The sequence below is a fragment of the Schistocerca cancellata genome, chromosome 1, assembly GCF_023864275.1.
Source record: "Schistocerca cancellata isolate TAMUIC-IGC-003103 chromosome 1, iqSchCanc2.1, whole genome shotgun sequence".
Classification (NCBI taxonomy): domain Eukaryota; kingdom Metazoa; phylum Arthropoda; class Insecta; order Orthoptera; family Acrididae; genus Schistocerca; species Schistocerca cancellata.
The window spans coordinates 754,388,399-754,409,192 of record NC_064626.1 but is presented as its reverse complement, the minus strand read 5'-3'; the positions used below and the strand labels follow the sequence as shown (position 1 = coordinate 754,409,192).

Here is a 20,794-nt window from a genome sequence, read left to right as displayed (position 1 = left end):
AAAAAATAAAGATTTCTGAAGCTTGAATACCTCAGTTATAATTAGAACACATATTTTTGTTCCAAATACATTATGATGCATGAAAATTATGTTTCACCATTATCAGGAAATAAGTATATGAGAAAGAGAAGAATGGACGGATACTTTCCAAAAGTGAATTGAAGGTAAGTGATACAAACACAGTGCTTTGAATTTAATTTTGTTTGAATTTAATTTTGTTAATAATTTATCAGTTTCCAGTGAGTAAAGTATAATTAATGCAGCAGACTTTAAATGTGATATTTAGCATGTTTTGTAAAACACCAGATTGCAGTATAAACATGAGTATTTTGGACTGTCCAAGTATTTTGGTATCTGTGCTGTGTCGAGTCTGCACTAACCAGGAAAATCGAAACCATACTAATTTCACTACAGGAGCCTAAGGCATATAGAACATCATTTCATAATTATACTAGCTACAGTAATTAAAATCCATGGAGAAGAAATAAAAACTTTGTGGTTTGCCAATGACATTGTAATTCTGTCAGAGACAAGAAAGGACCTGGAAGAGCAGTTGAACGGAATGGACAATGTCTTGAAAGGATGATATGTGATGAACATTAACAAAAGCAAAACGAGGATAATGGAATGTAGTCGAATTACATCAGGTGATACTGAGGGAATAAGATTAGGAAATGAGACACTTAAAGTAGTATATGAGTTTTGCTATTTGGGGAGCAAAATAACTGATGATGGTCGAAGCAGAGAGCATATAAAATGTAGACGCAATGACAGGCAAAGCATTTCTGTAGAAGAGAAATTTGTTAACATCGAGTATAGATTTAAGTGTCAGGAAGTAATTTCTGAAAATATTTGTATGGAGTGTAGCCATGTATGGAAGTGAAACATGGATGATAAATAGTTTAGACAAGAAGAGAATAGAAGCTTTTGAAATGTGGTGCTACAGAAGAATGCTGAAGATTAGATGGGTAGATCACATAACTAATGAGGAGGTACTGAATAGAATTGGGGAGAAGAGGAATTTGTGACACAACTTGACTAGAAGAAGGGATTTGTTGGTAGGACACGTTCTGAGGCATCAAGGGGTCACCAATTTAGTACTGGAGGGCAGTGTGGAAGGTAAAAACCACAGAGGGAGACCAAGAGATGAATACGCTAAGCAGAATCAGAAGGATGTAGGTTGCAGCAGTTACTCAGAGATGAAGAAGCTTGCCAAGATAGAGTAGCATGGAGCACTGCATCAAACCATTCTGTGGACTGAAGACCCCAACAACAACAACAACAACAACAACAACAGTTATAATTGTTTAATGGGTTCCCAGTTAGATGGAATATGGCTAAGAATCTGATGGTTCTGATCACAAGTTTTCAGCAGATCAATGCTCAGAAATTGTTGTTGCCCATGAAAGACTTGTATTTCAGCAAGCTACCACAACTTTTTGACTCATGACTGGGCCAAAAAAAAAAAAAAAAAAAAAAAAATCTGAAAAGCAAGAAGAAAGACCAAAAGAAAATGACATTGAATGAGAAAATTTCAATCTACAAAATGATAATTCATTCACTTGATTATTTTTTGTCAACAGAAAAAGACTTGCCTGTCTGGCAAATGGACATATCGTGGAAGATGCTTACTTACAACACAGAAAATTTTCTTGAAAAGTCAGGCGAGTACTGCCCTATTGGAATACAGCTCCAGGAATTCATTAATTATCATGCACTACTACCATTTTGGGCAATCTAATTTCCTTCAGGTAAAATTTGGGAGTTCTCACAATCCAGAACAGTTGGCATGGCCCCTCATTCCATTTTACAGCAGGGAAATGCTGGTGGGAAGGCAGACAATAGCATATTTGTGTGTAGTGGGGCTACCATTTTATGCCAAGACTCTAAATTGAACCTTATGACCTATCACAGTAATGCAGTTCAGGTAGCTGTTGCACAGTGCTGCTGATAACACACTCTGTCATTCAAAATTTGGCTGGCCACATATCTTAGCCACTTTTACTGCATGTTATATATGTCCCACCATAGAAACATTAAACCCTGTATCTGCAATAATTTCATCCTGAGCTATACATTCACAAAAAGAAACAATTTATCTCTGGTTAACCTAACTCCTACCACACAAGGCTCTCAGACATTGATGAGGTGGCATTATTCTTGTACACAGGTAATGCCTCGTGCTGTGGAACTTTGCAACTCTGCAATTTGGCATTGGTTATTCATCTTAGTGGAGTGTTTGTTCATGTACATATCCAAACAGAATTCTGTGCACTGAGATTTCTATATGATGAGTCTCTTTTTGGCAGGTGGCCCTGCCTTTGAAGAGACAAGAAATCCAACTGACTGCAGTGGAACTGTAGGTTGTTGGCAAAAGTATGGGACAGATCTTACATCTGGGTCTTCCACAAAGATACAATGCAAGAGGCACAGAGGTGGCAGCATGAAGGTACGATGACAGTCAAGTACACTGATTTATTTTGAGTGAGCAGCAGAATACAATGTGGTGAGGGGTGAAGAGGATAGTGCAATTGCTAATACTCATTCCATGGCACAACAAGAGGTACATGAAGCTTTAGTGGTGAATGTTTTGATAATGTTATTCCTGTACTGGATGGTACTGGGCTCAATTTTTTCATAAATATTATTTTCTTGATCTACACTGTTTAATCTATGTTATGTGTGAATTTCACCATGATAGCAGCTTTAGAAATGCCTTTAAATTGTTAAACTTACCAATACTAACACGTATTAGTAGGTGGAAGGTTTAATTCACAAACCTTTATGTGGAAATCAAGATTTATGCGTAATGGGTGATGACAAACTGTGTTTAGGAAATGGAGGTTTCATGGAAATCGGTTTACAAACAAAAAAGAAGCAGCAGCTCAAAACAAAGAAGAAAGCTCTCAGCTTCAGTATCGAAACTTGGGACAGACGAATTGTACAGGTGCTTGAATGATGTTGATATGGATTCCCTGGATTCAGACTTATTGATTTAGAGCTTCTCTGCCAGGCTATAAAGTTTTCATGTTCGTGTGTTAGCTGTAAAAATACAGAATGCATGATTGTTGTTGAAGAAAGAATAGTGGGAATAGCCTGTGATTTTAAATTAATTTGTAATTCATGTGGCTATGAATTTTCAGTTTCCTCCTCCAAAAAACATCGACACTGGACCTATGAAAGCAATTTTAGGTTAGCTTACAATCTGAGATGTCTTGGACAGGGCAGGGAAGGAGGTAATTTATTGTGTGGTTTTCTGAACATGCCTCCACCTTGTGCAAGGTTTGAAAAAATAAATAAAGAAATGTCTGATGTTCTATGCGATACTGCCAAAGTTTCTATGAAGAAATCAGTGAAGGAATTCATGGAAATAAACCAAAAAGAAATATGTCCTGGGGTAGATATTCAAGACAGCGAGTCTCCTACAAATGTTGCTGACCTGTGTGTGTCTGTAGAAGGGACATGGATGAAAAGGGGTCACACATCGGCCACCACACACGAAGAGGTGGCCCAACAAGAAGAAATGGTGGTCACCCCGCCCTCCTGCCTTAGTAGGGGAAGCGGGCTGCGCCACCAAGACGACGTGGATGCCTTCCACCAAGCACTGCGGGAAGCCAACGAGGACGCAATCACCACACCCAAATCCACCATGGCGGAGGAGAGAGTGGCCCTGAGAGCAGAACTCGAAGAGACGCATCAGGAGGTGACTCAGTTGAGGGTCGCCTTGTACCTCGCGTCCCGTACGACGCCGGATGTGGCACCGACCCCCACCAGTACGGGGGTAGATGTGGCAGCACAAACGACTGCCTCCCTGGCCGACGCGGCAACGCAGGTTGCTAGGGAGGTTGTCATACAGTCGGGGAAAACCTCCGACAACAAGGAAACGGCACCCTCGGAAGCAGTTGTCATTCCCGTCTCTGCGGAAATGCAGACGACACAGGAAGTGCCGATGGAGACCGAGGGAGAGGAAGAAGATGAGCCGTTCGAGTGCCTCCCCCTCCCTAACAAGAACTGTGTGAGGGAGGTGCTCACCAAGATCGCCGATTCCCTGCGAGACGGTAGCTACCCCCATCATGATCATCCTTACCCTTTCATGGTAGACAACATCCCTTCCCTTCCTCACAAACCTTATCCTTTCCACTGGGGGTGTGAACCCTTGAACCAGAAGCTGCACGGGAGGGAAATCGTCAGGCGTGGTGATCTGGAGCTCATAAACAAGCACCCGATCTTCACGGACGAGGACTGGAAATACATGACTGAGGAAGCAGTCAAGTACATCCGGACACAGATGCCGCCAGTGGACTACTCCCGCCTGAAGGAAATAGAATTCTGGCAGCCAGGAAGCAGTAAGAAGAAGAAGAAGAAGAAGAAGAAGAACAAGAAGCCGCTGGAATCAGCCGGCAGATAAGCTCCTGCATCCACAGAAACCAGAGGCCAGACCAACACACGAAAAAAAAAAAACACCTTCCAAACAGAGAGTACTTCAGGAGGAACAGTTCAAACAGCTTAAACTCCACTACCTCGGGCCAAGGCAGGCCCGTCAATATAGTGAGTGAGTGAGTGAGTGGGGTCACACATCTCTGTCTGGAGTTGCATCTGTTATTGGTATTGACTCAGGTAAAGTTTTAGATGTAGAAATTATCTCTAAAATACTGCTACCAGTGTGCAACATGGAAAATGTCCAACAATGAAGACAGTGAGAAACTGTGGCAAGAAAAGCATGCAGCAGCATCCTCTAAAAATTATAGTGGCTAAAGTGGAGCATGGAGTCTACTGCACCTGTGAGGATGTTCTCCAGATCTGAGGACCAGTATGCTGTCAGATATACTAAATACCTTGGTGATGGGGACTCCTCTTTGTTCAAAGCTGTAACAGATAAAAATCCGTACAATACAGCATAGATAAGTTGGAATGTGTTGGCCACATCCAATAAGAGGCTTGGTGGTAGGCTTCTTCACTTGCTGAAAGAGAAGAAAAGTGAAGTACTCGAGGATGGAAAACCACTAGGAGGAAAAGGCAGGCTTACCCTGAAAGAAACTGATTCTCTTCAGTTATTTTATGGGAGAGCTATCTGGAAAAAAACACATAATTTAGAGGCAATGAGGCATGCTGTATGGGCAATTTTTTTTCCACAAACTATCCACTGACCAAATACCAATGCACAATCTGTGTCCAAAGGACAATTGGTGTAAGTTCAACAACAGAAATGAGACATATTCACATAAACACTCATTACCAGAACCTCTTATGAATGCAATTAAGCCCACATTCAGGTTTCTTGCAAATCCTGATTTATTGAGGAAATGTCTTCACAGAAAGACACAAAAAGCAAATGAAAGCCTCAATAATTTGATTTGGATTAGATGCTCAAAAAGGACATTCTGTGGACTTGAAGTACTCAAAATAGGTGTCTATGGTACAGTTTTATGTTACAATAATAGCAGAATCAAAGTGCTGAAGAAAACTGGTATAGATCCTGGTGTGTTTGCAACAAAAGCATTTTACACCATCAACGAGAGCAGGGTCAAGAAAGCTAACAGATCAGTGTCTTACCAACAAATACAGGCCAGGCAGATTCGAAGAGGAGAGCAGAGAAACCTGGAGGATGAGGAGTATCAGTATGGAGGATTTTAAAATTGGGGTACACTTATTACATGTAGAAGTATGAGAAGAAAATCTTTGAACCTCATTTTCTTTACTTTAAATTTTTTTCATTATTAGAAGCCTTCTCTCAAAAAGTATATGCGATAATGCTACGAAATTTTCAGGAACTGCATGCAACATGTTGCTGTCTTCCTGGAACTAATAAATACGAGATCCTGCAATAGCATTCTGATTGTTTGATGATTGTAAGTAGAAAAAGAAAGGTAATTTTGGATGTGCACAATTAAAAACTCTGTTAATGATACAACTTGTACCATAAATTAATAACTGTAGTTCAGTGGTCTTATAACCTTCTCAAGACACTACCATAATATTTTCAGATTAATTACATGATTAGAATTTGAGTTATGGCTTTTTATAGAAAAGACAATAAAAAAATTAAAAATTCAAATTTTTGGTGAAACATTAAATCTGCATTTGTTGGTCTTCCTCCCTTTCCAGCATTTCTGGGAGTGCTGTATATCTTGAGCAACTGTTTCACGAGCTCCACGTCGAAGTCTAGCAGCTGTGGTTTTTTTATCATTTTTCATTTGGTAAAGTACCTGTGCATTCTGTACAGACATGTCCATGAGGTGAAAGAAAAGTTTTTGTACCGTTTGATTAACTTTTGCACATATTCAATAGAGCTGATCGTCAGTTTTATCTGTTGTTCCGATGTTCTGGCTATATTTTACAACAGTAATTGTTTCTTTATTTTCTCACCAGTTTCTCTGTTGTTCTTCTCTGATTCAACAATTGTGTCTGAGTGAATTGTTGAAAGCATATCTCTTGCCCATAAACTTTACTACCAACATACCATCAGTACGGTGTGATGTTATTTGTTCTTTCTTTAGTTTTCAAGGAAAATTCCTTTTTGGTGTAACAGCCTCACAGGCATCAGTTCTATTCTTGCCAAGGCTTGTATACCAATTACCTCAAAAAATATTGTGAGCTTTGTTGAGGTGATGCTTCAACACAGTAGCTGCAAAGGCACCAGAAACATCTAGGCCACAAGTATCTTCAATTTCTGTTCCTCTTCCTGTGTACACTATCATATCTAAAATAAATCTGGTTTCGGCATCACACATTATAAACAGCTTTATTCCCAATATGTGCCTGTTGCTTGGTATAGACTGTCAGAAAACAAGTCTACCTTTCCCAAGCATTAGAGACTCATCAATGCACAAATTTCTGAATGGTTTAGAATTCACTTGAATTTCGCTGTCAAAAAATTCACAACATGCTCTAGTTTATCAACCCTATTCACCTTCTGAGTGTCTCCAAAAATGCATGCATCACTAAAATGCAGCATTGGAAGGACTGTCAGAAATCTGTCCCTAGGCACTACTTTTGAAAAGAACAGTTCTTCAGTCAATGGGTCTGTAGACCAATAGCCCTTCAGTTTATCGTTTTTTACATGAGCAATCATCGCGCAGACTGTTAAAAAATTATAAATCTCGTCTGCACTTGTACCTGTCCATTGTATTCCCCTGGAAGATCTCTGTCATCAATTATTCACTACTTGGTATAAGATGTTAGTTTCACTGGCAATGTATCTCACCAATTGCCTGTCAACTATATGCTCACTTAATCCACAATGAGGTTTCACTCTATAATTATCGAAATTCTGACACAAAAGCACACCATCGATAATCTGTCTGTACTCACTATTTCTGACCTTTCGCTTCTTTCTCACCTGTGAAGGACCCGGTTTGTGAATAATTTCCACATCACTTGATGAATCTTCACTTTCTCTAGATAATACTTCGCAGTCTTCACGGCCTTCAAAATTACTACGAAAGTCTGCATCAAAGTCTTCATTTAGTAGTATATCTCTGAATTCCATTGTCACTCAAACCTTATAAACGCGTCATTCTCAGCAAGGCCTCTTAAAAACACAAGTAGAGCAAGACGATCACAAGAAATGTCAGCACCATTCACTCACATGAGGGAGTAATTGTACCAGTATGGTATTAGATACACACGACAGAAAAGTGATAAGTATTTGTATGGCCACAGGCTCGCATAACAATATGTTCGCCCCATACCAGTAACAGTTACCATCTACAAAGGATTAACTATGCAAAACAGACCAAAAATTATGACATACAGTATCAGTATTTATGCATTTGAATGAAACAAATATCAACTCCAACCACTTTAAAACATAAACACCGTGGACAGGAGGGAAATACAGAAGCGTCCGATCTTACCCGTCGGCTTTGACCCATGACGTCACAAATACCGCGGAAACGACTATAAACAATTCCAATATGGCGGATATAAAAACATCGCATACGTGTTGTAAACACTGAAATACACAAGTTTCACAAAAAGCCTAATGACTGTAACGGGACAAGCGTGGGAAATTAGGGGTTTTTGGGTGCGGAGAAACTAAATATACAGAAATGTAGCCACCGACCGCCATTCAAAACCACGCAAAACAACGAAATAAATCAACATCACAAAACTGACCAAATACCAAAAAACACATTCCTATCCATAATCGGACACTTCCCTTAACCTATATAGCTCAACAGAACCTACCGATCACATCCCCCAATAGAAAACTAAGAAACGAAAGCTTCCCTTACACCTACATACATCGGCACTTATGCAGTTTAGCAGGTACGGAAAAAATTTTTCATTTTTTTTTTCAAAATTTGATCATCATGTGTCGTTATGCGGTGGGGGGAGTCTGCAGTGCCCCCCCATCCCCCCACAGGCTTCATTAGTGTCAAATCAATATTTTCGAATCATAGGCGGCCGCTGCCGCGGCCGCATTCCAAAAAAAAACTCCCAACCTAACCTCAAGTGGGCTACGCTACAGATCAATATGTTCATCAAATTGCTTCATATTACGTATACATGTTCATTAGTGTCAAATCAATATTTTCGAATCATAGGCGGCCGCTGCCGCGGCCGCATTCCAAAAAAAAAAACTCCCAACCTAACCTCAAGTGGGCTACGCTACAGATCAATATGTTCATCAAATTGCTTCATATTACGTATACATGTTCATTAGTGTCAAATCAATATTTTCGAATCATAGGCGGCCGCTGCCGCGGCCGCATTCCAAAAAAAAACTCCCAACCTAACCTCGTATTCAGGGCTACGCTACAGATCAATGTGTAGGTCCCTTACGTCACGGGTCAAAGCCGACGCGTGAGATCGGATGTTTCCAACCTATACCCAATACACAAAACATACATAAATAACCAAAAAAAAAAACGGAACTTACCTCAAAAAAGTTCCAGCTCCACAAACTAGATTGGCCACCACAATCACACACAAATGCACACACGCACGCACGCACACACACACACACACACACACACACACACACACACACACACACACACACATACAAAAACACACACACACACACCAACGAAAAAATACTGAACTAAAATAAAAACCCAACCCACCCAAACGTCAACCCCCTCCCCCACAACTCCAAAATACAACACACAAACACTATACAACAAAATAAACCACCCACCCACCTACCCAGCCCACCCTAACTAACCACTTTCGGTCTATACATTTTACCCACAGCCCTTAAAAAAACCCGAAGAATGCAATAGCCCTCTGGGACACTCTTCCGCCAACAGTACTCATCTAAATGAGACTGAAGGTTGGAAGAGCGCCTCTTCCCCCTCCCAAGAACTGACTTAACCGCTCCCCACATCCCCTCAATTGTGTTAGTGCAAGCCCCAGTATCATAATTCTTAAACTCTAGACTGTGGTTCACTACTAAATGATTAAATCCCCTCTCACCCAACCCCCTATATGAAGAAAACGCATCTGAAACTACTGTGGACCCCGGCTCTACATACTCCTCAATTAACCCCACTAATTCAGGCTTCGACCTCCCCTCCACAACCCTAAAAACACATTCAGTACCCCCACCCCCCTGAACAACAGCCCCCCACACCCAAAGACCAGCCACAGACTTCCCCCTCCCATACTTCCTTTTACCAAACTGCGACTCATCCACCTCCACAACCACCCCATGCCCACCCAACTTACCCCTGTACTTAATAAATTCGGAACACACCTCACGACAAAAGGAATACCAGTCTAAAACAGTCCTCTCACTCACACCAGTCTCAAACGCGCAAAAACTCTGCCCGCAACTATAACAAAAATAATACGTAATAAGCACAATCTCACGCATGGCCAATCTAGACTTCTCGAACCAGGTACCACGCCTTACAGAACGCCATACGCCATCTTTCCGGCAACACCACATGTATCCGTCCCTGGTCCGAGAGTCCGGAACTTTAACCAATTTCATAGGTTCACGGCACACACCGCACTTCACGACCTCGGCAATTAAGCCAAATAGCTGAAGAAATTTAATCAGCTCTAAAGCTGTCTCCCCCATCATCGCCCTCAACCGAACACTGTTAAGGCGGTCTTTCATATCCATTCCTGAACAAAAAACCACAACCAAATACACTCAATAACAAACTCACCCGACGTACAGCAATGAGCATTAAATTAACCATTAACTCACTAATAGAAATTCCGCTTCAAATCCAACACCTGAGCAACAGAAAACTGACCCCACCACACGAAACAAACGAAACAAACGAAAACCATGAACACACCACCAGAGAGCACGACAAACAAAAACAAGACATCTACAAACACGCCACAATCGCAAATCAAACTCCGCGCCGTAATGACGTCACACACCACAACACGCTTACGTCACGGGTCAAAGCCGACGGGTAAGATCGGACGCTTCTGTTGACCCGACAGGAGCAGTATTTATGTTCCAAGCTGAGAACATTTATACACGTAGATAAGTTTTTAGGAAATATTGGGTATACACTAGTATTCTGTGGTGAGGGCTATTTGCAATTATGGGCCATTTTTTTTGTATATGCGTGTGACATGAACACACTCAAGTCGCTAAAAATACACAACAGCTGGAGATATACTTCTGTTCACAATTTCTCCAACTGAACTCAGTATTCTGCTGAACATAATTTATGACAAATCATATAAATCAGTTATCAGAGATCACATAAAATCTTGAGTCCTTGTTGTCCTTTCACAAGATGAACTGTTGATCAATATCTTTGTAAAGGTAAATGTATTATTTATTTTTAAAGAGATCTGATCTGGAGAAGGTAGGTAGTTCTAACTTGTGTTTCAATTTTCATTGGTCTGTCAACTTTTCGATAAACTTGTTTAGAACCACTGTGAAGTAGTTTTTATTCCATTTTATTAGTACTGTTTATCATTATAATAATAATGGATTTAGCAAATTTCAGTTGTATTTCTAAAATACACTTTTCTATAGTCTCTTTGCCCGTAGAGAACAGTGCCTCTTGAACATCAAAGCAGACAAAAATTTAGTCACCCATTGGAGACATCTCACTAATACCTCTAGCCTTGATAACAGCCTCAATCTGACAATGAAAAAGAGTCCACAGCTTCCTTTAGGTACATCATATCTAGCTGAAGCCACAACCTGATGAACAGGTCCCACTGAGCTAGTAGATCCCACAGAGCCAGTTAACTGTGAGGGTTGACTGCTGGGTTTCACCTGCTGTTCCAAATAGCCCTAGATGTTTTCATGGGATTCAGATCAAGTGACTTAGCAGTTGGGGTGCAACATGGAGTTCAAGAGTCTGTCAAACTGAAAACGTACACCTGCAGTGCTGTGAGTACAGCTGTCGTCACCTTCAACGACAGGAGTGTACACAGCATTCTCATCATGATGTAAAAGGAAGGGCAACTCTTGGTCACCAAGAATGATGAAATGAACATCTTGGGGTACATTCACAATAACCCTAATTTGTTGCCTCGATGGTAAAACACCTCCAAAAATTACAAAACCCTGTACACACAGCAGATTAAACACCTCATTGGACTGTCAGTGCACTCACGACTCTGCATCGTTTGAAAGAGGCAAAATTGCACCTCGTCGGATCACATTTCATGCTCCAGTCAGTTACTGTACATTTTCTGTGTAATCTGACGTGTTGAAGATATGTAGCTTTGTGAACAATGGCCTTTTGTGAGGTACTCCAACTCCAAATATTTATCAAGAGTCATTCCACTCCATTCCCAAACTCTGTGGCACTGGTACAGCAATTATGGTAGTGTTATAGGGAGAATTCAGTTACGGTTGCAATCACGACCAAATTATCTTTATACCAGATATCTACTGTGTGCAGCTTTCTTTACAATGTTCATTTGGAAACTGGATGAGATAGTTTTGCATCTCTTGGGAGCAGAATTCAGAGTCAGGTTTAAAAATAATTGTCACTGACGAAGACTATTCATATCCCCCATTCCTGTTCGCTAGGATCCTGTTCTTAGGTAGTTATACATGGCTGTGAAACACTATTCCTTCTGAAAATGTTATAAAGTCTGCATTAGTACATCAACAAATCACATAACTTCATTCACCGTGTGGTCATGATTATATCACTGTGTGGTCGTGAGTATATCCAAAAACAGCAACTCCTTTCTGCCGTTAAGTCACGTCTACGGATTGACCCAGCTTACAGCACTTATTCCACACAACCAAATGGCATTTACATGCCACTTCACTACCATGACCCATGTCATCCATGGAAGGTCACATGATTGCCTGGTATAGAACGTACACCGTGTTCAGCACTACTGTGAGACTGGTGTGCTCTTTTAACAGGGTAAGTATTATTCATTCTGGTGAACTATCTTCACAAATACTGTTTAATATATAATAACAATGCATTTTACCAATATGCAATCTTTTTACCTAATTTAGTAACAGTCTGAACTTCTAACGTTTTGATGACAAAGTGTGAGTGTGGGTCTGGGTTATACCGATTTATTTCCCCAAACCACATTCCACTTCTTTCCGAGATGACTTACTTGGGGTTTGCAGCCACTCTTCTCTAATGGATATCCGGCTGCTGGAAACACTCTTGACTTATTCTCCATCGAATAACGCTTGGTACAGGAATTTTCACGCCTCTATCTACTTGTGAAATAAGTAGCCATACAAACTTTACGTTTCATCAATCAGCGACATATTTGACTTTCAAGCACAATAAAAATTTTCACTTTCAACACAATATGTAACTTCAGTAAGTCTCTTGTACAGTCGTATGTTAATTGATTTACATTCAAAAGGAAGTCTGCTTAGACACCATGACTTTCAGAAAGAGAGACTGAAAAAACGTCTTGCCTCTAACAAGGCTGAGTCAAGAGTCTATAAGAGTACTTTTTCAACTGTTCTTATTTCACATAACAAAAGTCAATGACACAATAAGCACAGAGCGGCTTAAAAACTCCATGGTACTTCCTTACACAAGCACTAAAACCTCTATGGATTGCCCGACAGGTACTTGTCGATGCCGTTCGACTGCCGCGTCTTACTTTCTTCCCGTGACTGATTTTAAACCTGCACACACAAACATGTGATACGCAGTAGGTAGGATTTTACCATCCCACACTCGTATCTAGAATATTGTGTGTTCAAGATGGTAGAAGGCTCAGTGGTTCTAGAATTTACACAAAAATTCTCAAATCACTACAAACTGCGTACCAACTATAGCTGCAACTGCACATTAATTTACTTCAGTGGAATGTTTCCCATACACTTTCTTTCATGGATTGGGAAAGCCTTTTAAACAGGGTTCTAGAAATTTACAAATTGTGCAAAAAATTGAATAACGGAACTTCTCCCAACAGTTTTTAATTTCTTTCTATGGTAAAGGTGTCAGCTGTAGCAAGGGCAAACCAGTGATTGAAGAGTGAACATCAATTACATTAATGTCATTATTTTAAATCTTCACATATTTTCACATTACAATCCCCTACATTTCATTATCTCAGCAGTCTATATATGCACCACAGATTATTAATGAATTATATTCCACAAAATCATTCCTCAATTAATGGTAATGTGAAAACTTTCTCAAAAAAGAGGTACGAAGATTCAAGAAGCACAAGAAATGTAGAATAAAACATTATTTTACAATAATAGCATGCATTTGTCATGTCAAAAAGCCACGAATAAATAGTAAAAGAAAAGAATAACTGTATTTTAAGCATCTTAACCAACAAACAATCAATTTTAAGTGGACTGCTTATTAGTGTTTTACAATCTTTTCTGATAATTAATATAAGTTACATACAAAAATTACTTACTGGATCAGCCTTTGGATCACAGCTGAATACAAAGGACGAACTTAGGTTAACATCTTGTGCAAACGGGCATGGAGAGCCATGGTAGTACTTCAGAATGACCTTTTTGCTGTCCATACGGGGGGTGATTACTGGGTAGCCCAGACTCTGTCAAAAATACAACAAAAACACTGTTTCTGAATTTGGAATCAGAGCAGAGTGTCTGTGACACATCAAAATACCTTATTCCACAACAATCTTGGTAATTGTATTTTCTACAAACTCATGGAGTACATTAGTCTTTTTTCATGAATATATTTATAGTTCTGTAAAATCTATGATTCAGTATATCGAGCACATGATCAAAAAGGTGACTAATAAGAACTGGCAGAGAACCTTCAATTACATGTGGTTTACAAGGGCCAACCAGGTGGGATCCCAATGTTTAATCACAAAGACTATTCAAATCTAGCATTCCTGTTCACTAGGATCCTCTTCTTAGGCCGTTAGCACTCATAATGCATCTGCTGGATGACTTTCTAGTCCTATCATATTTATTGTCACCATTCTGCAAATTTATTTCTGTTTTTAGGTGCTGATTCTGAATTCAAACTCTGGCCTTCTCAAAGTCGTCATGTGTCGCCCCCAGCCCCCCACCCCCCACCCAAAAAAAAAAAAAACACTGGCAGGTTGATAGACACACAAACATACACGCAAAATTCAAGCTTTCGCAACCAACGGTTGTTCTATGAAAATAAAATGCCAGGCTGAGATTCACTGGAAGAGTGTAAGAAAATGTGGTTGATCCACAAAAGCAGTGGCTTACAGTTACAGAATATCAGTTTGTAATGGATCTGGGAGATGTGTTATTTTCTACCGGATTAGTCGATACCAAATCTAATGAGGGAGGTTGTAAATGTTTTCTTACATTTTTGTCAGAATATTATTTTTGTGAATTGTAATTTGCCTTATTTATGCCAATTTGCTTATATGAGAGTGACAGCATATTGATTAATATTAGTAGATGTGACGAAGAATACCAAAGAGACTGGTTACAAGTGGAAGCTTGTGTGTTGTGTAAAATGTCTTTGACTCTGGAGTCGTCTTTGACTGTAGTCAGTCGGCAGTGAACTCTTAGTGTGTGTTACAGTGGAACAATGTGCAGGTCGCCGTTATAATAATTTGCAAGTGAACAGGAAAAATGAATTATGTTACTACTTTTTTATATAAAAACATCAAGAAGGAACCGCATTCGAAGAAATGGTATTAGAAGCACCAAAAATGAGGCAAACGCATTGAACCAGGTCATTTCTGCAGCCAACGAAACAGCATTGTGGAATCATACTTTCACTAGACGACTGAAGCCAACACAAAAAGTCAACTATCATCTTACAAACATTTCACGGAAAAGTGAGTACTGTCACGAAATATGCTAAATTCAAGTATATAAAAATAGTGAGCATATTTCAAGTTTGACTGAAATTTGAATACTGCTCATCAAGTGTGGGGTCCTTAACTCTGTTACATTACACGATAGGTGGCATGGATCATGGAGATTCCACTGGAGCAGGGAGAGGAGGAAGTGATAAATGGTACTGGAAGCTACATAGCTTGTGGAGAAGATACAGATATAGGTGCAGGAGCTATAATTAATACTCTGCATAACCCAAAATTTCCACAAAAATCATAGCTTGAATGGGCATGACTAAAGAGTTTCACAAAAGCGCCGTTAAGATTTCCATCAATGCATCTTCTCAGTTTGCAGTCAGTCAGAGGCAAGATGGTGTCTGCTGAACAGAAGACTTTTGTGTGTTGCAGTTTTCAAAGAATGAATCAATGATTTTGGTCCATCACGCTTTTCGGCAGTGTTTTGGTACTGATCCACCTGCACCCCAAAACATTAGTCCTTGGTATCGCCAATTTGAAGAGACAAGATGCTGTGTAGAGGTAAGAATCCACGTCAATCTCACACTTCTGGTGACACAGTGGAAGTAATTTGACAAATGTTTGAAACTGGCAATGTCTCAAGCAAATCTCTAGTGGGTGATAAGGCATTGTTTGGTCTAGAAACCTTGCAGACTACAATTAGTGCACATTCTTCGGATTGGTGATGAAAGGGAAAAAAGAGATGACTTCAGAAGAGCTCTGCTAGAGGACATGGAAGACAATACATTTTTACCATGATTAATTTTTAGTGATGAAGCAACATTTAATGTTAGCGATAAAGTAAACAGACACAATTTACATGTATGGGGACTCCAGAACTCTCATGACATTACTGAGCACAAAAGAGACTCACCTAAACCGAAAGATTTCTTCATGCCATTTCTCATCTAGATGTTGTTTGCGCTGCTGCTGGTAGATGCACAGAGCATTTGTAGCAGTATAGCTAAAACTTTTAAGATTTTGTGAATATTTTGCAATTCGTCCTATGTTTGTTGTATGTTATTGTCAATAAATATTGAGTTTTTAAATCAGGCCATTCTTTTTGAAACATCCTGTATATTCCTCTTATGCATGTTCACTCAATAAACAACTAAGTGACAGCAGGTAAGTCTAGATGAGGGCACCTCATGTGAAAGTTTTGAACAGGCTGCACATTCCATTCTATTTCTGGAGGAGGAGGAGGAGGAGGAGGAGGAGGAGGAGGGGGAAATTAGTGTTAAATGTCCCGTCAACAACGAGGATGTCAGAGACAGAGTACAAGCTTGAATTAGAGAAGGGTAGAGAAAGAAAGTGGCCATGCCTTTTCAAAGAGACCATTCCAGCACTTGCCTTACCGGATATAGGGAAATCACAAATTAAATCAGGAGGGTCGGACACAGGTTTGAACAATCGTCATCCTGAATACAAATCCAATGTGCTAGTCACTAGGCTACCTCACTCAGCCCATTCTATTCCTTTTCTGAATTACATGTCTATCTTGATGTATGGCTGATTTATCAAATGCTCATATTTTCCCTTCTTCTCTCTTTGTAATCAACAGAGCAGATCTCCTCAGCTTCAAGTACTTCTGGCCGTCTCTTTTGGCTTCATTGTTAAATTCCCCCTCACCTACCAATTTTCAGGTGAATGATCATTTTTTGTCTTAGTAACATTTTTGGCATAAAAAACTCCATTTCATAATTGCAGGAAAAGTTCCCGAACACAGAAATGAGGTAATAACCCTTATTAACATATTCACAAGCGAAAATACTTGGCAATTATTTCATTAACATCATTTGTTTTCATGTTATCAAAATAAACTGTAACTAGGAAGGAAATTGGTAAAAAAGCTATTTCATAAATAGCTTAGTTTGCTTCCATTTCTTCATAGTCTAGAAGCTATTTACACAAACAGTTATAATAACAAACCAATTCATTAATTAGACTTCCATCAAGCTCTCGTTCTGCGGTACACGCTGCTGAGCCTCCAGGGCAGCTCAGTCCAGAAAGTGGTGTTATGGGACCACATACATTGATGAAGAACTCTTTTTTCCCATTGATAATGTGGTAACTGTTCTCTGTTCGTGACAGAGATGTTAAATCTACCTCCCAATCACCTTCACGGAGCACGCAGTTGACCTACAAGACAGAAAATGTCAAAGCATTACCTTTACAACAAAACTCATACCAAAACAAAATAGGAAACAATGTTACTGGAAGTAAAACAGAATAAATTTTCTAATAATAACTACATAAGAAACATGTCAGTAGTAAAATGTTTATGAGGACCCAGATACACACAAAACACCCAGAAACTTGATCAGCAACTATACCTTTTCGATCAGCAACTATACCTTTTCACTTCGAGATTAATTTTTCAATGCAAAATAACTGGTGACGGTGGCTGAAGACTTCTGGTATAAAGATCACAGAATGTGAATGATGTAACAGGCCAAATGACTCTGCACTGCGCTAAATCTTACCACGTGTGATGGAACACCCATGGGCAACCATGGTTTGCTCAGTGAGTCTGGACTCTCGCCAGTCCTAAATATGCCGTGCAATACCACCAAACCAATGCTCGGGCTTCCCATGTGTAGGAAATCCACTGCATGAGTTCATCTGAGTTTCCTCAGTCAAGGCAAGGTCTAGCTCAGAGAGGAGCCATTTGACACATAGTCTCTCATGCGTGGCAGCCCTGGGCAGTAATGACCGGCGGAAGTGTAGTTTTTCCGTTATGTTTGGCAATTTCATTTTTAGAAGCCTTTTTAAATTCATTAGTAATTTTGTAGGAGGCTTTCTGAATGAAGGGAATACTAAATGTTTTATGCTGTTTGTGTCTGGTTCTACCAAGACTGGAATTTCATTTTTTACTGTCTATTATTTTTTGTGCTAGTCAATAGTGAAAGGTAGATACCTATTATTTGTAGTATCCATTTCATTAAGCTAATCTCGTCTTCCAAACATTGTTGTGCCTTGGTTGCCTTCATTGTTATATTTACCATGCTCCTGCACACTGCTACGTCATAAGTTGTCAGACAGAAGGTGCAGTTGTGGATCAGACAGAACCATTAACAAGAAATGTTTTAGTATTTTCAGGGTTCCATCTCAATCAATAAAAACGGACCCTTATAGGATCAATTTGTTCATCTGTCTGTCTGTCCAACTGTTGTAGTGACTCGAAAATTTATGTGTAAATTCTAGAACCACTCAGCCTTTTACCATCTCGAACACATACTATTCTGGATATGAGCGTGGGATGGTAGAATCCTACCTACTGCGCGTCACGTTTGTGTGTGCAGGTTTAAAATCAGTGACAGGAAGAAAGTAGATGCGGCAGTTGGATGGCACCGACAAGTACCTGTCGGGCAATCCATAGATGTTTTAGTGAACATGTAAGGAAGAACCATGGAGTTTATATGCAGCTCTGTGCTTACTGTGTAATTGACTATTGTTATTAAAACAAGAACAGTTGAAAAAGTATTCTTGTAGACTACTGATGCAACCTTGTTAGAGCCAAGACTCATTTTATGATTCATGTTAAGGAAGGTCATGGTATCCAAGCCAACTTTCTTTTAACTGTAATTCAATTTGTTTCTAACGTCCAACTGTACGTGGAAAGTGAAATTTTGGTTGTGTATGGAGGTCAAATACATCGTTAGTTGACGAAAAGTAAAGTTTGTATGTCTACTTATTTCATAAGTAGAAAGAGTCTAAAAATTCCTATACCTAGCGTTACTCGACAGAGAAGTCAAGAGGGTTCCAGCAGCTGGCTATTCAGTAAAGAAGAGTGGCTGCAAGTTCCAAGTAAGTCATCTTGTAAAGAAGTGGAAGGTGGTTTGGGGGAATAAGCCGATGTAACCCAGATGCACAATCACACTTTAAGTCGTCAGAACGTTAGACTGTTAAAAACACTTTTTCTCAGGAAGAGGTTGCCAATCATGTCATATTCTCAGGTCTACAGTCTCTTGGCAATGTAAAAACATAAAGCTTCAAAGTCAATGCAATCAAAAGGCATAGTCATTGTATCATATATACTCACAAACTCAATCGTCAAAAGACATCGTCATTGTATCATATATACTCACAAACTCACTTGTCAAAACATACAGGGTATTTCCCATTGACCTAGAATCATGACATTTGGCAAGAAGCGAACATATTCATTATGTGACTTCAAACTTAAAATTAAAACATTCTCAGAAGACTGAACTCCCGAGACCGATATCTTGCCAGCATCAATGTCAATAATAGGCAAAAATCTGTGATGGATGAACTGCCTACATACATAATTAAGTCTGTACGGAACCCTCAGATCACGAGCCTTACTTGCACCTGGCCAATATTTATTTATTTATTTATTTATTTTTCATCAGAAGGTTTTTTTTTTTACATAGCATTAAAGGAGGTCTTCCTCACAGTAGCAACACACTGGATAAATTTAAGCTACCACGTTTTGCAAGCTCACATGTCAAGGACTTTCCCGTATTTTACAGATGTAGAGGAGGTAAATCATTTGAAGTACACTACTACAATTACATGGCAGGTCTACTATTAAATGTAAGACATAAGCCTCAATTGGACACACATGTAATGATAGAAAACAACAACTTACTGTCACCGAACTCAGAATATTAATATTATGGCCCCAGAGACATACACGTAGCCTACAACCCACAGACTTAAATAACAAACAATCATTCTACTTTCTGTGTTTAGCAATGAAAGCCTCTTCATGAAACAACCCCACAATAATAAACTCTTTCTCTTAAAAATTTATATGCTGTCCCATTATGTATAAAGATTAACTTCCTTCACTTCAATTGCTGCCTAGTAAAAATCAGAAACTGATGAAAAGCTAAATACAGTCACATGTCACTGAAAATCGAGATCTGATTCCGAAACGAGTCAGTCATCAATAAGTACATAAAAAAGACTGGAGATGGTGTTTAATTGTTACAAAAGGTTAAATTAGGGATTTAAGTTAGTCACAGTGACCTAAAAGAAATGTAATGCCTGCTGATAATGATAACATTTAATATGTTACAGGCTGTGTTATACATCCATTATTTTCGGAAATTGGCCGATTTTGTTACACCTATCTTGTACTATAGGCATGCACAGCTTATTTTCAGCCACAAGATGCATAATTCCATCAGAAAATCGAAAACATAATTACGAGATTTCAAGGTGCGTCTGAATTATTTCAATTAAAGCATGCATTTCTACATACAGGTTGTAATTAAAATATTGCCACTTGTTCATTTGACATTAAGCTTACCTGATGTTCCTGGTATCGTATGTATCAAAATTAACAGATCAAAACCATTTTTTGAAATGCTATAGGAATTAGTTTCCCATAAATTTATTTAAAAATGCCCCTGTGCTATTGTGTTCTTCATAGGATGTTCATGGTTAGACAACATTTTCAGTTACTAACGTTTATATGTGAAGACTATAGCCCAAAAAACTGCACGAAATATCATAATAAATGAATTTGTAAGCACCTACTATGCCACTACCATGCAGCTGCCAAATTTGTATCTGACACCTTCTGCAGGATGCGTGGCTTATGAGTGGCATGAAC

General features: G+C 39.3%; 1 protein-coding gene across 2 annotated transcripts in view; it reads right to left on the bottom strand.

Moving 5' to 3' along the window:
- LOC126186242 (cation-independent mannose-6-phosphate receptor) overlaps positions 1 to 20,794 on the bottom strand; it is a 628,020-nt gene that overhangs the window by 299,963 nt on the left and 307,263 nt on the right. For both annotated transcript variants that reach the window (XM_049928195.1, XM_049928194.1), the window contains exons 16-17: positions 17,137 to 17,346; positions 13,807 to 13,950 (exon numbers count right to left, since the gene is read on the bottom strand). In XM_049928195.1, coding sequence (XP_049784152.1) covers positions 13,807 to 13,950; positions 17,137 to 17,346 — 354 coding nt within the window. The remainder of the gene's footprint in view (positions 1 to 13,806; positions 13,951 to 17,136; positions 17,347 to 20,794) is intronic.